Below are 15,176 nucleotides of genomic sequence, written 5' to 3' on the forward strand. Positions count from 1 at the left end.
GTCGACACAGGGGAAGAGGGACCCCGCTACACTCGGTAAATGCTCTGCTAGTGGTTTGCTGAAAAACTTTCTGTGCAATTTGAGTTTCACTTTGCTTTATTTGTCTCGCTTGTCATCACGCGAGAGGAAAGGAAGAAATAAAACTTGCCACAAAATGTCAAACCCATGTGGAAAATGCTAAGTAGCTTTTGGTGGGTAGTTTTTGGTTTTTGTTTAAGCTGTCTTGTTCTGGTGTAACAATGCAACAATTTTTTACCAGATATTGTTTACGCGTGGTAATCCATATTTTCATTTTAAAAACAAAAAGTCGATGATTTGAGAATTTTACATTAATTTTTTGTTCTTGTTTATGGCATTATTTTTTAATATTTGTTTCTGTTTAAGTTGTTGCAATTTTAGTTTGTTGTTCTAAAGTTTTCCTGCGCGGAAAAAAATCGGCATTTTTTTTCAAAACGATAGTGGCCTGGACCCGTTGATGTACACATCAACTGTCAATTTCCGCTAGTTTACACCGCTAGAATATGCTGGAAGCAAAAAAACGAAACTAAAGACATGATTAATCGAAAGCACAGCAATGTACAGACCTCGTTTCACTCATGCATCTCGTGGCTCGACTGCGACGAGCTCGTAGTTCTCTTCTCTTCATCAAAAGGACGACTTAACGGCTAGAGGCTCAATCAAGTGTGTCACCTCAGCGTGCGTCTTTTCCGCTAAAAGTGTGATGATTAATCGCCACTGCGATGGCGGAAATGGTGTGCGATAAAGAAAACTGCCATCAAATGATGTGATGTGGAAGTTCCGATAAAAGCCCAACGTCTAATGAGTGTTGACATCGTAAAGCTATAAATAGCGTTCGCTCTCTCTCTTTTTGCACTTCTTGGCGGATGAAAATTAATTGATTCGAAGAAAATCAGGCCAAAAGCGGAGCTTTCAGGAAGTAAAAGTAAACCGAGTAACAACTAGAGGCATGGTAAATAATTAAATGCATTAGCGAATACATTTTTTGTAGTTTTAAATCTAATGAAATTATAAGTGACTCATATCCAATGATAGTATAAGATAAAATGTTTCGATTTATATAATTTAATTCCCTTTCTTGGCATATCGTGTACTTGTCAAAAAATGAAATATAAAAATAAGAAAACAATTTCGAAATCAAGTGCAAGTTAATTACACCGATCGATTGTTGGCCAATTAACAGCCACTGCCGTGGTTTTCCTCCTTTTCGCGCATTCCGTTCATATGATGTATTCGATTTTCGGCCGCCGTAGATTAGAAGCTCGTGAATAAAATATTCACATAATTAAGCACCAATCCCAAACCGAAAGCAGGAAAAAAAATAAATGTAAAACTGTCGATCGATCGCTTTCAGTCACCACGAAGGAAAACGACAAATACCTGGACGGAAAACAAACCGGCAATCTGCCAAATTAACCACTTCCACTGCTCCGAGGTGTCGAAATAAATCACTTTCAGTAGCGCGATCTAGTTGTGAATATTTTTTTATCGTTCTTTCGTCCGCAGCTCCAAACAACGCGATCGATAAAATGCCCTGATCGAGATTGTGTCCCGGTCTCGTCGCTTCTGGGATCCACGAAGAGTTCATTGTTTGCGGGTAAGTAAGGGACATTTTTCCACGAGGAAATTTAATTTAAGGAAAGGCAATTCTTGTTTAAGCCAAATTTCTTGACGTTTTTCTGGAAAATTTCAAAATCATTCCTCTATTGTATCGTCTACCGTCTTCATTGTTTAATGTCACAAAATGAATTCTTTGGCCATAGAAATTTGTGGTGCACATCAACTTTTAAGAAAAATTTTAGTACACATTTTTTCCTCAGAATTCTCAGGAGCAATCGGTTCTCCAGCCCGATTAGTGTAAAACTTCGGCGACTCAAAAAAAAAAACAAAAACAAAATGCACCCAAATACGACGCGACGAACGTTTTACCACGAGGGTGGTAAATCAACAGCCCAAAATTGATGCCACCGATACTCCGAGCCCTCCTACCCTCCCCACACCCGCCGGTCTCGATTGCAACCGATTGTTTATTTTTATGAATGGTTTTATGGTAGTCGTGAAGTGCGCCGAAAAAGGAGCCGGCGTGCCTCGGTGTGCGTGTTTGTAGCAGAGTTCTCCAACCTTTTGTGTGGAAAACCTAGTTTAAATCCTTCGCATCGAGGACAAACAAATCAGCACGTGGGAGGGAGGGGGTGAGGCGGAAGATGTTTAGGCGGTTTTTATGTTATTTGTCGTCCACCCGTCCTGCTAATAACCACAAATAGTGCATCCACGTGGGGATAGCGTATTTTGTTGACACTTGTGTCTTGCGAAGTTTCGCACATATTTCCGATCGTCGTTAGTCACCCCCTCCACTGTGGCTGGAGAGGTATTACAAATTTCAAACATTTGCGTCTCCTTGGTGCTGCAACGCGGCCTGGTTGCTTACTCGGTACTAACCGCCATCCAGAGTGGTCCTCCCTTGGGGGTGTTTGTTATGGTAACCGGGATGGTGTTTGGTTTTTGGGCTTCCCCGCTCAAAAGGGGCGAACTGTTCGGCGGGGTGTCGGGCGGAGCACGAAGGGGGTACACGGTATTGCATTCTTATCTAGAGCGCACCTTCCGGAAGGCCTTTCCGAGCCGACACCCGAGGTAGGTGTGGAAAAAGTGTCCGTGGTGGGCGTGTTGTTCCCGGTTGTTATTCCCGCGCTCGTGCCGTTCGGGTGCACTTGGGTTGTTGGATTGTCCATCGGGGACGAGGAGAGGCTCGTGGTGGAAGGAAGAAAATGCACTCTTTGCTTCGGGAAGTACGCGCCGGCCTGTCCCGGGAACGGTCGTGCCCCATCGGTCGATGAAGAATTAGGTTAGCTCGCAGGCAGAAGAGGCACCAGAAGGCGAACCCGGAGGCCATCACCGAATTCGGTGCGGAACGGAATTTGTCCATCAGGAGTCAGATTTACCTACGACGGGCTAACTGTTGTGGTTGTGTTTTTCGGTCGTACTCTGTTAAAGTTTGCCTAGACAAGGTGTCGACGTTACAGCGTGTTTAGCAACTGTTATTAGGGTCAGGTGCGCAATAGGAGCAAGTGCTCGGGAAGAACTTGACTTGAAAGAACCTTCCGCCGAAAACAGGTGACAGGTTGAGTTAAATGATAAGCTGCAAATAAAACTAAAACCTATAATGGTTGTGGTTCGGTGTTGCACTTCGGATACGTCGTGAAATAAGGTTCCCGTTTGGAAGGTCGGCAGGAAAGTGCATCCAAAAGTTGTGAACCAGTTGCAGTTTCGCCGGTCGATTGATTGGATTTTTATTAAGTACTCGTAAAACGAGCAAAGATATAATTCACTCGTTGTGCTTTTTGTCGGTGCGTTGCAAACATCTGGTAAACTTCGTAAGTGTTGTCAGTGATTAAAGGAAGGCAAGCGAACCACAAGTGAAAACCAACGTTCCTCGGGAACGACCTTGTACGTTGCGTCTTGTCCCACTGTCGGTCCGGTTATACTTCAAAACCACCTCCGAAGTGGAATGTGCTGACTCCGGAGAAGTAAAAAAAAAACCATGTTGCGTCGCGTACAGCACCAAATATGGCAACATCGTTGTCGCTTAATCTTCGTCGTCATCTGTGCAATTTCGCTGCCTTCAAACGAGCCTCAACTGGAAAGTGGAGCCGGTGTACGTTTTTGCCGCTAATTCCATCGATGGACAACATCGCCACCAGACCGTACTTTTAACCACCACAGGGAGCCCTTCGTGCCGAGGGAGAAAAAGGCTCCACTTCGCTAGCGGCGTCCCCACAGGAGGGCATCTGTGAACATGAACAACTTCCAGCGACTCAGCTTGTATAAGTATGTGTTCTGTGTTTTGTTTCGTTTTGGTTAAAAAGTTAACCGAGCTTGAATCGATGGTAGAATACTCATGGAAAAATAACACCTTAAAATCGTCCTATGCCACCTGGTACTTGTGTTGGTACGTGGTTTTGTTAGCATATTTGACAGTAGGTTCACTGAGCAATATCGCGCATGAATCATGCATGTACCCCCGGGATAGATTTATGAGCCCAAAAGCTATACGTAGTAGGCTGGCCCTTGTTGGAAAACACTTTCTATCTTTCTCTATCGTCATTTACCTTTTTCCTTCTATCTTTACCCGCCTACTGCTACCTCGTGATCTCCTTTTTTTTCGCCATCAGACGGGGCCGGCCTTGCCAGATTTGGTTGAAATCCACAAGCGGCTCACCCGTTCCACGATGGGCTTACGAAGGCCGGTTTCGATTCAAAAGCGAACCTTATAAAGCCATCAACAGCTGGTTACCATCCCCGTCGGAGTTGAGTTTGAGGTGGCTTACCTTTAGTTGATTGTGGTCGTAGTTTCTGTTTGGGTTTTGTCGTTCGATGGATCGTTTTAGTTTTGAACAAATAATGAAATGTGAGATGTGATATTCAAAACACCATAACTATCGCTTTAAATATTTCTATCTCATAGTGCTAAGTTTCGATTTAGGCCATGTTTATTTGGGTATCCATAACTAATGTGCCTATATTCCTCTTATCCATTCACAAAAGTAGAGAGTTTTGAGAAAATTTGTCAATTATTTGTTGTCAATTAAGATATTTTTAGTCTTAAACATATATAGTTACCATGGTTATAAACCATTAACCAATATTCCAAAAAATAGAGAGCAAAAATAGGATTTGCCCAAAAATATGCAAAATTCCTTCCCGTTCTATACATCCCTATTTAGCCCTTTACATCATTATAAGTATATGTTTTTCAATTTGAAAAATATTTACTTACTTGATGGTAGGATTGGAAATGTGGATTCGTTTAGTTGAATTTTCAATAAAATAATAACATTTAAAGGCATTCAAACAATCCGTTCAGAATGGTTGTTTAATTAAAATTGAACCAATGTTATCCTAATGAAGTGTTCTTGTCTTCCTTCTAACTATCGCCCCCCCTACCACCTCTTGCGTAATCCTGGTAGACGTCGAGACTTTTTAATAGAGTTTTTTTTGCCACACTGCAATTCCTCAGAATGTCTTTCCATTCAAACTCAATTAAACATTTTCCCTTTATCTTGCCGAACAATCGTGATCCGTTCGTCGGTGGCATTGCACATGGCGAGAACCACAGTATGACAGTAATGTTGACGGTCTACCGACGCCATGTCGTGACCTGAATTAACCTGTCCCCGGCTGTGCCCTAGGGCCCGTGGAGGGAGTAAAGAATGTGCCTAGCGCCCCCGGAAGGAAGCTCCCCATTTCGTACGCCTTACAAAACGGAAAGGCAAACGCCAAACCGCACACTTTTCCATTGGATGTTTTTTTTTCTCGCAAAGGAAGTAGATGTTATTGATGGTAGCGGTGGTGGTGCTTGTGGTGTAATTGTTGCTTGGAGCAGTTTCTTTCGAGACTTGTTGTTTGGAGGGATGTGCAAGACGTTTGGTTGCCGGGGATGAGGGTATGAGGGTTGTTTGTAACGGCTTCCTGACGGCCCGTCATTTACATGGATCACGCGCATGAGGAGGGAAGCTAAAAGTACAACGGTGGCGTCCAAACAACCGAACCGCCACCGGTGTGGTGTCCCCGCGATGGTTCTGAAGCTCGGGACACGCATTCCGATATTCACGCCACGCCGTTGTAACAACCGGAGGAAGCGTTCCAGGGCAACCGGGGCTGGTGTGTGGAGAACGAAGCGTGTCCTGCGAGTCCCGCCGGTTTACAAACGGTGGAGCGGTGCAAGCAGGAGGCAAGAGGAGATCGCCTATAGCCGTAACGCATCGGACTCGCCAGTCACAGTCGATTAGTGAACGCGTTACGGTGCAGAAGTGGTTGGCACGATTGCCAGTCCTAGCGTTTTCCTGAAGGATATTGAAGCAATATACTGAGCGTATCAGCGTTTGAACGTGTTCGGACTCCGATGTGACGTGGTGTTGTCTACTAGTCCGGTGACACTTTGTGGTGAAACTGTTTACGAGAGCGAAGAAGAAGCACGTGCCGGGCAAGATGAGAATCCGGGAGCAGTTGGCACGTGAAATTGTTGACCCGAATTCTTGCCTCAGTCAAAACATCATCATCAAGGAGATGGTGTTACAACACAAGGAGAAAATGTAATGATAAATTGCAAAGATGCTAATCCGCTTTTGGATAGTAGTGTAAAATTAACATCTTCAATAAATCAAAATTATGTTCATTTTGTTTTCTAACATCTTATATTTAGATTTATGTTAGAAAAAGTGAGGATTGGATGGATATTCTCCGTTCCTATAAAATCACTTTGTGCATACATACGATTCTAAAACCAACGATTCCTTTTGCGAGTATACTGAGGACGTATACCACTAGTACCGTACAGGACTAATCGAATCAAATTTATTGCCCATTATGGGGACAGGTTTTGGCCTGGGGAGAGGGTACTGGTTTTGGGCTGTTTTGTTTAACAACCACAACGCGGTTTTGTCAACGGGGTTACTTGCTGGCCCTGGGCGGAAGTTTTTCATAATTCATTCAATCCGCCTATCGGTTTGCGATAGAAGCATTGAAAGGGTGGTATCAAATGCTATGGGACATTAAGAGTTATGAATTGATTATGAATTTTTCGATAACGCTAGAGCAGTGGGCGGAAAGGGGTGAATTTTGGAAGGAGGAACCCCGGGGTATTCCTACAGGAACGTCGTTACTAACGTACATTTTTTTTCTTTCTATGGTTTATTTATACTTGCAGGCGGAAACTAAACGGGTACTCCAGTTTGGATTTATTCGTTATGCCTATAACCGACAAGCCGCGATTAAATCACTCACAAAAGTAAGTATAGCGGGGAGCTGCCGTCCGTAATGGGGATAAACAGAATGGGTTTATGTGCAAACCCACTGTTTCGAAGGGAATTGTGGGACGTGAATCGTTCAAAAACTCATATAATAAGTCATTAAAATCAATCCCTCATGTCAAAAAAGGGGTGTGTGTCAGGCATACGCTTGGATCTGAGTACAAGTTTTCCTGAGCTTTACAATTTCTTGAAGCTATAGGGAAACCATTCATTTTGTTTTTTTTTTCATTTCGTTGGCATAGTTTTCCTTTGCATTGATAAATTAGTTTCCTCAAAGAACTGTCTAGCTTACGCCATCTTTGGCACAACATTCCAACTAACTGTTTATATGCATTTTGTTTCGTTCTTTTAGTGCCAAAAAAATCACCCCTATCACACCCAACCCGTGGGTCACCGGAGGTCCACCGGGAGGTAAAGACGCCGTTCTAGTGTTTCGAACACACGCTCTGTCACCTGTGACTTCGGAAAACGGCGGCGGAGATCTTTCTCCCGGAGGCAGCCCAGTAGCGGAACCATCAACAGACTCCACTGCCTCGAATGCATCCACCAATGCCACCTCGAATGGAGGATCCACGCGTCTGAAACGAGGCTCCGTCAGTGGCGATCCGAAGAGTGGCCACAAATCGTCACCCACTGCCACGAACACACCATTGCCACTGCCGAAGAATTTCAACGTTCAGCGGAAGACACGCGGCAGCGTACCGAGCCGAAGCAGCACCACTACCAGCAACGAGGACGACGAAGAGGAGGGCGATGAGGGGGAAGAGGAGGGCGATGAGGATGACGATGAAGCGGACGATCGGGAGAACGCGCACAGTAGTATCGATCGTCACGACGGAGCCGGCGACGATGACGATGATGATGATATAGAGGGGGCGGGAGAGGAAGGAGACGAGGATGATGAGGAGGAGACGGATAATGGGGTAACCTCGCAGGACGAGGTGAGCCCAGTAAAGGCGAAGAAGGGTGCAAAGGTGGCGGATGGATCGTCTCGTTCGAATCAGTCGAAGAAACGACAGCTCGAATCGTCCTCCTCGTCCAGTTCGCTCAGTAACGCGTCGATGACGAGCGTCAAGGGTAGCTCCGGGGATGAGATGCCGGACACGGACATGCCCACGTCCAAGTCCGAGCCATCGCTGGCCGTCGGAAGTAGTACGTTGTCGGACAAGAAAGCGCTCGTTGGAGGACACCGGAAATGCAAGGAAGAGAACAAGGAGAACCAACAGGCGGTAACGAAGACGGAGATGCCGGCGGCGCAGCTGAATATCTGCTACAAGTTTATCAATACCGAAACGCGGCTGCTTCGGAAGATTCTCAACGCACACGGAATGGGCGAGAGTGGGCCGGAGTGTAACGATTTCAATCTGCTCTGGACAGGGATCCATCTGAAGCCGGATATCCTGCGAAATTTAGCCCCGTACCAGCGAGTGAATCATTTTCCACGGTAAGCCGAAAATTAATCGTCGTTTCGAATACCTATTACATTTATTGATTCAACTGTTTGCATGTTATTTTAGATCTTACGAGCTGACGCGCAAAGATCGCCTGTACAAGAACATCGAGCGCATGCAGCATTTGCGGGGCTATAAGCATTTCGACATCGTACCACAATCGTTTCTATTGCCGCAGGACTACAAGGAGTTGATCGCGGCTCATAACAAATGCCGTGGGCCATGGATCGTGAAGCCGGTAGCATCCAGTCGAGGACGCGGCATTTTCATAGTGAATTCGGTTCGTATAAACGGCTGCGATCTTTTAGCTGGCTTCTAATCGTTTGTTTCTTTTTTGGAACCGCGTATGGCGCAAATCGTACAGCCGGATCAGATATCGTCGTTCGAGCAGGTCGTGGTGGCCAAGTACATCTCCGATCCGCTCTGCATCGATGGGCACAAGTGCGACATTCGCATCTACGTCGCGGTCACCTCGTTCGATCCGCTCATCATCTACATCTATGAGGAGGGTCTGGTCCGGCTGGCGACGGTAAAGTACGACCGGACGGCGGAGAACCTTTGGAACCCGTGCATGCACCTGTGCAACTACAGCATCAACAAGTACCACACCGACTACATCCGGTCGAGCAACGCGGGCGAGGAGGACGTCGGGCACAAGTGGACGCTGAGTGCGCTGTTGAGGCACCTCCGCAGCCAGGGTTGCAACACCGAGCAGCTGATGCTCGCGATCGAGGATCTGATCATCAAGGCGATCTTCTCCTGCACGCAACCGATCGTGTCCGCGTGCCGGATGTTCGTGCCGCACACCGGCAACTGCTTCGAGCTGTACGGCTTCGACATCCTGATCGACGATGTGCTGAAACCGTGGCTGCTGGAGGTAAACCTCTCGCCCTCCCTCGGCTGCGATACGCCGCTCGACACAAAGGTGAAGGCCTCGATGCTGACCGACCTGCTTACGATGGTGGGTATTCCGGCGATCAGTCCGCTGCAGAAGGCATGCTACGACAGCAAGGGTCAGAAGATTCGCAATCTCTCCACACCATACCGGCGTGTTAATTCGGCCGATTTCGTGCACACCGCGGGACGGAAGGATGCCGGAGGTGGTGGTGGTGGTGGAGCGGGTGGTCCCGGTGGTACACAACAGGGGGGCAAAGGAGACGGTGGGAAGCTGCAAACGACGCTCAGTGCGTTGACGGCCGAGGAGCTTAAAATCGTACGCTTTGCCCGCTCGCAGTACGAACGGCGGGGTGGATTCGTGCGGATCTTCCCTACGAGCGACAGTATGACTCGGTACGGTTCCCTACTGGACCCGGTCACCGGCATTCCAACGTCGGCCATTACCTCGTCGAGCAGTGGCACCTATCTGATGATCATACCGCACAATTACAATCAGATGCTGCACGCGCAACTTTTCCCTCCCGGCAGCGAAACGGAGAACCGCATCGTGCACCGGATTCAAAAGTACGAGCGTGCCCTAGAGAGCTCTCTCCCGATAACGATCGGACCAAAGCACGCCGCCCCCAAGTGTCTGGACGAGGCGAAGCGGTTGCGGCTGCAGGTGCGTAAGCTGATCGAGAATGGGCACGAGATGAGCATCCTGCAGGCACGTCGCGCCTTCGGCTATTACCTCGAGTACATCCTGAAGCGGCTCTCGTCCGAACCGAAGCACAGCCACGAGGAGCTGATAATGAAGTTTCTCTATCGCGTTGGTGCGCATATGAAAACGCCGTTCTTCTTTCGAAACTTCGGTAACAAAGCCCTCGGCAAGGACCGGGGCGCCATGGTGGCCAAGCAGCTCGGCGACTACCTGCATCTCTACAACAAGGAAACGGAAGCGTACGTGGACGTGTTCGACATCGTCGGTATGCTACCGATCAAGCTGTTCGACGACTTCCTGCAGCAGGCGAGTGAAGCCGATCTCGAGTCGGTGCTGACGCTGCACACCAATCTCACGCAGCAGATGCCATTCCTATACACCGGGTGTTCCACCAGCGTGCCGCCGGCACCGCCCATTCCCGTCGGGACGCACGGTTTTCTCAAGGCACTGCCATCCATGGCACCAGGCGGTGCCAACAAGGAACTGATCCGGCTCGATCCTTTCTACCGGCGAGTGGAGAGTCGTCTACCACTTGGAGCACGCACTTCCGGCCTGCCCGAGTCCTCCTCCCGCGTCGGTGTCGGTGAATCGAAAAGCTCGGCGCGCCTCTCACCGATGAAGAAAAAACCCCCAATCGGGAGTATGGTGAAGTCGTCTCGCGAACGAGAGCAACGATCAAACTGGCTTTACTAAAACGCGGGGGTGCTTAGGGTACGATGGGAGCGGTTTATTTATTTGATACTCGTTATGTTTTAGTTGCTAAATTATGGTTGCATAAGTTCTGTCAATATTTTCGTTAGAAGATCCTTTTTTTTGTTGGATTTATTCCAAGCTGTTTGTAAACGTTTTCTGTTAAATTATGTCCTTTAAATGTATGTGTGTGTGTTAAAATGCTTCGTGTGGATCATTTGTTTGCTGGTATCATTATTATGTACACTTCCACGCCCATTGGGCTTTTTTTTGCGTACGATACTCGTGTTCAACGTATAACCGATCCTAGAACCGACTAATCAAGGGTATTAATAATAATCCCATCGTGGATGGTCGTTTTAAACCAGTTAAGTCCGATAGTTCCATAAGAGTTGTTTTGTGCGATAAATTATAGTCAATTCATTTCATATCGGTTAAGATGGAAATATGTTTCTTTGTCGGTTTTGTACTTACAAGACGATTTTGGTACAACGATGCTATACTGCTAGAAATGTTTTTCGAAACGCCGAAAAAAACTGTTTCATTCACCCATTCGACGAAGGGTTTCCTGTTAGGTGGATTTCTATAGTTCCAAATAGCCGATTCGATTTCCGAACCGAAGCTGTGTGTGTGTTTCTTACACACGTAACCGTTCTTTTTCTCATCCTCTGCTCTATCTTTCTCGTGGAAATTCTAGTCATTTATTCCAAAAAACAAATTACAAATCTCATTGACAAAATTCAATTTTGATGTAATTGTGATCGACGTAAGGTTCGAAGGTAGCTTCTCACACCAAATAGGAGGGGGTGTAAAGCGATACGAATACTGCAACGCATGACCTTTCGATTGTGATATGAGAAAATAATAATGGAGACATTGGTTGCCGATGAGGCCACGCAATACCAAATCGATGAAAAAAAACCGTGTAGGATCTGGTACGTAAGGTGTGACTACAAAGAGAACTGTTGCAAAACAAAACACAGAAAGCTAAACATTAACGCAAGTCCGTCAAATATGAAACGAAATCAAGTGCTTTTTCCCTTTTACTCGCGCGTAGATTTTTCACAAGTTTTTAGCGAAATGAGGGGGATAAATTAAGAAAACGAAAGAAATCGGTACAGAAATGCAGCGAATCGGGGGAGGATTGTGGAAGGACTATGTACAAGGCCGTACGATAAACGTAATTTTACCGTAAGAAAATGGAACAGAACAGGTGTGCAGGAGAGTTAGCCTTTCTAGTCTTTGCTTGTTATCCGATTGAAATTCCCAAACTTCCGACTCATGCTGCGTACAGCAGACCGGTTCAACCTCTTCATTCCAAAGTTAAACTTACATCTTCCTATTCCTGGGTGTATTGATGAAGCAAACAGATCGATCGTCGAGACGACGACTAACAGGCTTAGAAAACAATTGTAAAATGAAATTCCCGCCCGTGCGAAAGGTTTATTTCTACAAACCCGACAGTTTCCGCTTAACATTTACTATGGCCCGAAACGACTCGAAAGCTGCCACAGCGACACGATCATTTTATGGAGGGGGGAAAGCCGTAGGTGATGGATGGGAAGAGGCGAGTTAGAGTTAATGAATCACGTACGAACCGACGCGGTTCACTGATTTCACAATCATATACCACAAGTTTAGTCGTAAGTATCGGTAGGCTTCCGAGGTTGGGGCCGTGGCAGTTACACGCACAGTAACTTGTTGCTTTTAGGGTAACATTTAAGGTGGACAATTATGCACAAATTTTACAGTTCTTAACAAACGATTAATGGAAGCGACAGAAAAAGAACATCACAGTGATACATTCAATATTTAAAAGAAAAAAATATATATAGCATCTAAAAACCCCCACACACTACCAAAAAAAAGCACGCACACGCGAACGTCATATTGTTATAAGCATATTTATTAGATCAGGCAATTCCAAAGCACAACCGGACCTTTTGAGAAGTGTCCACCACATCAATTCCCGAGCGGTATGTAGCGGCTTAGATAGGAACAGCTTGGTTTGTGATAGTCAGCTTACCTATTGTTTCTTTTTTTAACAACCATCAGGCAATTCATCAAAGTTATCCACAACAGAGACATTAAATCACTAGAAAACACGTTTTCTAATAAATTAATTTATCGAGAAAAAAGAAATCTCAACTATTCACAGAACATATTACGCAACATTTTCAATCGCCATCGGAGTGGAGGAGGTGAAGTTCTACTACTCGTGTTTTTATGCCTAGAAGCCTAACTAGAACAGAAACAAAACTGCAAATCCTAACGAGTCAGAAATTTGTAAAATTTCAAAAAATTCAAATCCTTCAATTTGCAAAATGATGAATGAACGAAATAAATGGAAAATGCGAAAACTTACTTTCTATGCTGGCACAGATGTTTGTATGTAAATCAACTTTAACTTTTGGTTTTCTTTTCTTTTTGTGATTTATATCCACCGAATTACCCTTGCTTGATCTCTCCGTGATAGCTTCATAACCTTTCCGTCCATCAATCTCTCGTTCTCTGAAGACGAAAGAGATAAAAAAAACAGAAGCACAGACATGGAAATGATATCACACGACCCCCGCCAAATCTTCTCCACAGATGTGGTTTTAATTGAATTCGTCTCAGCTGTTTTTGGCGCAATCTTGCAAATTGCTCCCGGAAACATGTGGTCAGCAGCAACGCAGTAAAACACACACATCTCACTGGGATTAATTGAAAAAACTTTGCCTTCTCTCTCGCGAGTTCTTGTCCCCGGCGCTTTGTTTGTGGCCGCCTTACTGCCAACCGCACCGCTGTCTGCCGGCCCATCGGACGAGCTTTTCCTTCGTTTATTAAAATAGCTAATCGCTTAGTACACCCCCTTATCTCCCGTAGGTTCACTTCGTCGCACTTTTTGCCGCCATGAAAACCAAAAATTCAAGTCTGGCTTTTGGCCTCCTTTGGCGCCGACGCAGGAACACTCTGGATCGAGCGCTCTTCGCGACCACTCGCGCCTCGTTCTCATCGACGAGCGAACGGCATGGGATGCCGGAATATCATTCGTACTGATATTCGCGCGGCACTCGCAAGACGGCGGTTTCGTGGTACGTACGGCTTCAGTCAGTGCTGAGCGACTCCTGATCCGCGTCGGTTGGTCGGATCCGCACAGGTCCGCACACGGCACACATTGGCTTGGGCAGCGGCTGTCCAGAAAGAATCAGCAGAAGCAGACCGTACATCCGCCCGTGCGTGTGATTGTGTGTGGCATTGGCGAGCGTCTGGCGGAAACGTGCCGAGCGGACACCGGACTCGCTCCGCTGGTGGCAAAATTGAACAAGTGGTTTGTGAGGCTTCGTTAGATAAACTCTCGCCAGCAGCAGCACGGGAAAAGAAGTGCACTCTGGCTAAAGTGTGAGTGTTGTTTCGTCCGTGCTTCGTCCTGCCATCAACCTGCCCGTGGCCATCGGTGAATGTTTTGTTGCCATCTTTGTGCAAGCTCCTCGAGAAAGTAGCTACCTTTAACCTTTAATAATAAACCACATGCCAGGGACAGAGCAAAGCAACCTTTGCTGTCAATCACAAATCGTACCTGTTCTTTTCGTTGGGGGCGAGAAAATTCATTCCAAACATAAACAAACCACCAGCAAAGACCTTGGGAACCACCTTAATCGGATTGAAGTGCGTTGCGGTTTTATGAAAGTTCCTGACCGTACAAGGACAGACGGGTCTAATAATAAACCAACCACGAATGTTTATGGTCGATCCCGAGTATCATACTGTACTGGATCTAGCATGCGTCGTGGTCTAAAACTCATGGCGTTCATATGATTGTCCCATCGGAAACCCTTTCTGTGTGTGTTTTCGATGGTGAAAAGCTCCCATCCTCAGGGAATGCCCGCGTTGTGGGGTTTGCCAAATTGGAAAACGATGTTAGATGTTGTAAAATTCTGCCACTGATGACATAATCACCTGTCAAACAATTTTCCACCGCTTCGCCGCTGCTAACCTTTCTCGTGGGAAATCGGGGTAGCGGTGGTTGTTGTGTGTTTGTGGCATGCCATGAGACGGCCTGCCTGTAAACCTGCTGAGTGCTCTCCAGTGGTTTGCCACTGAGCGGGGGTTTCGGTCTGTACCGTACCGATTTACTGGAACAGAATAGGAGGCTTTGTGGTCTCCTTTTTTTGTTGACGACCAACTCGACATTGATTATTTGCACGTCACCGATAACGACGGTAGCACACATACACCGCTTCGAAGCCCCGTAGTAGTCAGTGGCAACGGGAACGCAGCTTCGATGGAAAACCGGTTCGACGGATGACAGTTCCGTGCGGTGGTGTTTGTGATTTATAAGAGGATGTAAATCGTTCTCGCACTTCACCCTTCGGCGTCAGCGCTTCCCCTTTCGTTTGGTCTGATGAGTGATCGAACGTGGCAGTCGCGGCGGGAGGTGGTGGGATGTTTGGAAAACTCCCCACCAAAAAACAGGGGGTAGGCACATGACGAGCGCAAGAGAGATAAACCAGATGGCCATCGTATGGCCGGGGGAGGAAAGTGCAGTGTATCGAACGTTGAAGATGTTTACCAATGCTTCCCCGTCCGTTCCCGCAGCTTTTTCCCGGGCTTCCGAATTTTTCGATCAAA

General features: G+C 46.5%; 1 protein-coding gene across 1 annotated transcript; it reads left to right on the forward strand.

Annotated features, from left to right (window-relative positions):
* The first annotated feature begins 3,811 nt into the window (after nt 1-3,811).
* Nucleotides 3,812-10,747, forward strand: LOC131286308 (tubulin polyglutamylase TTLL5). Its single transcript, XM_058315243.1, has 6 exons — nt 3,812-3,843; nt 6,722-6,802; nt 7,177-8,268; nt 8,342-8,555; nt 8,640-9,384; nt 9,430-10,747. The coding sequence occupies exons 1-6, from the start codon at nt 3,812-3,814 to the stop codon at nt 10,563-10,565; spliced, it is 3,300 nt and encodes a 1,099-aa protein (XP_058171226.1). The 3' UTR covers nt 10,566-10,747.
* The last annotated feature ends 4,429 nt before the right edge of the window (nt 10,748-15,176 follow it).

The sequence above is a fragment of the Anopheles ziemanni genome, chromosome 3, assembly GCF_943734765.1.
Source record: "Anopheles ziemanni chromosome 3, idAnoZiCoDA_A2_x.2, whole genome shotgun sequence".
Taxonomy (NCBI): domain Eukaryota; kingdom Metazoa; phylum Arthropoda; class Insecta; order Diptera; family Culicidae; genus Anopheles; species Anopheles ziemanni.

Coding starts and splice junctions, on each gene's coding strand:
- LOC131286308 (XM_058315243.1), top strand. CDS start 3,812: ATGAACAACTTCCAGCGACTCAGCTTGTATAA. Junction 6,803..7,176: donor CGATTAAATCACTCACAAAA/GTAAGTATAGCG, acceptor TCGTTCTTTTAG/TGCCAAAAAAATCACCCCTA. Junction 8,269..8,341: donor CGAGTGAATCATTTTCCACG/GTAAGCCGAAAA, acceptor ATGTTATTTTAG/ATCTTACGAGCTGACGCGCA.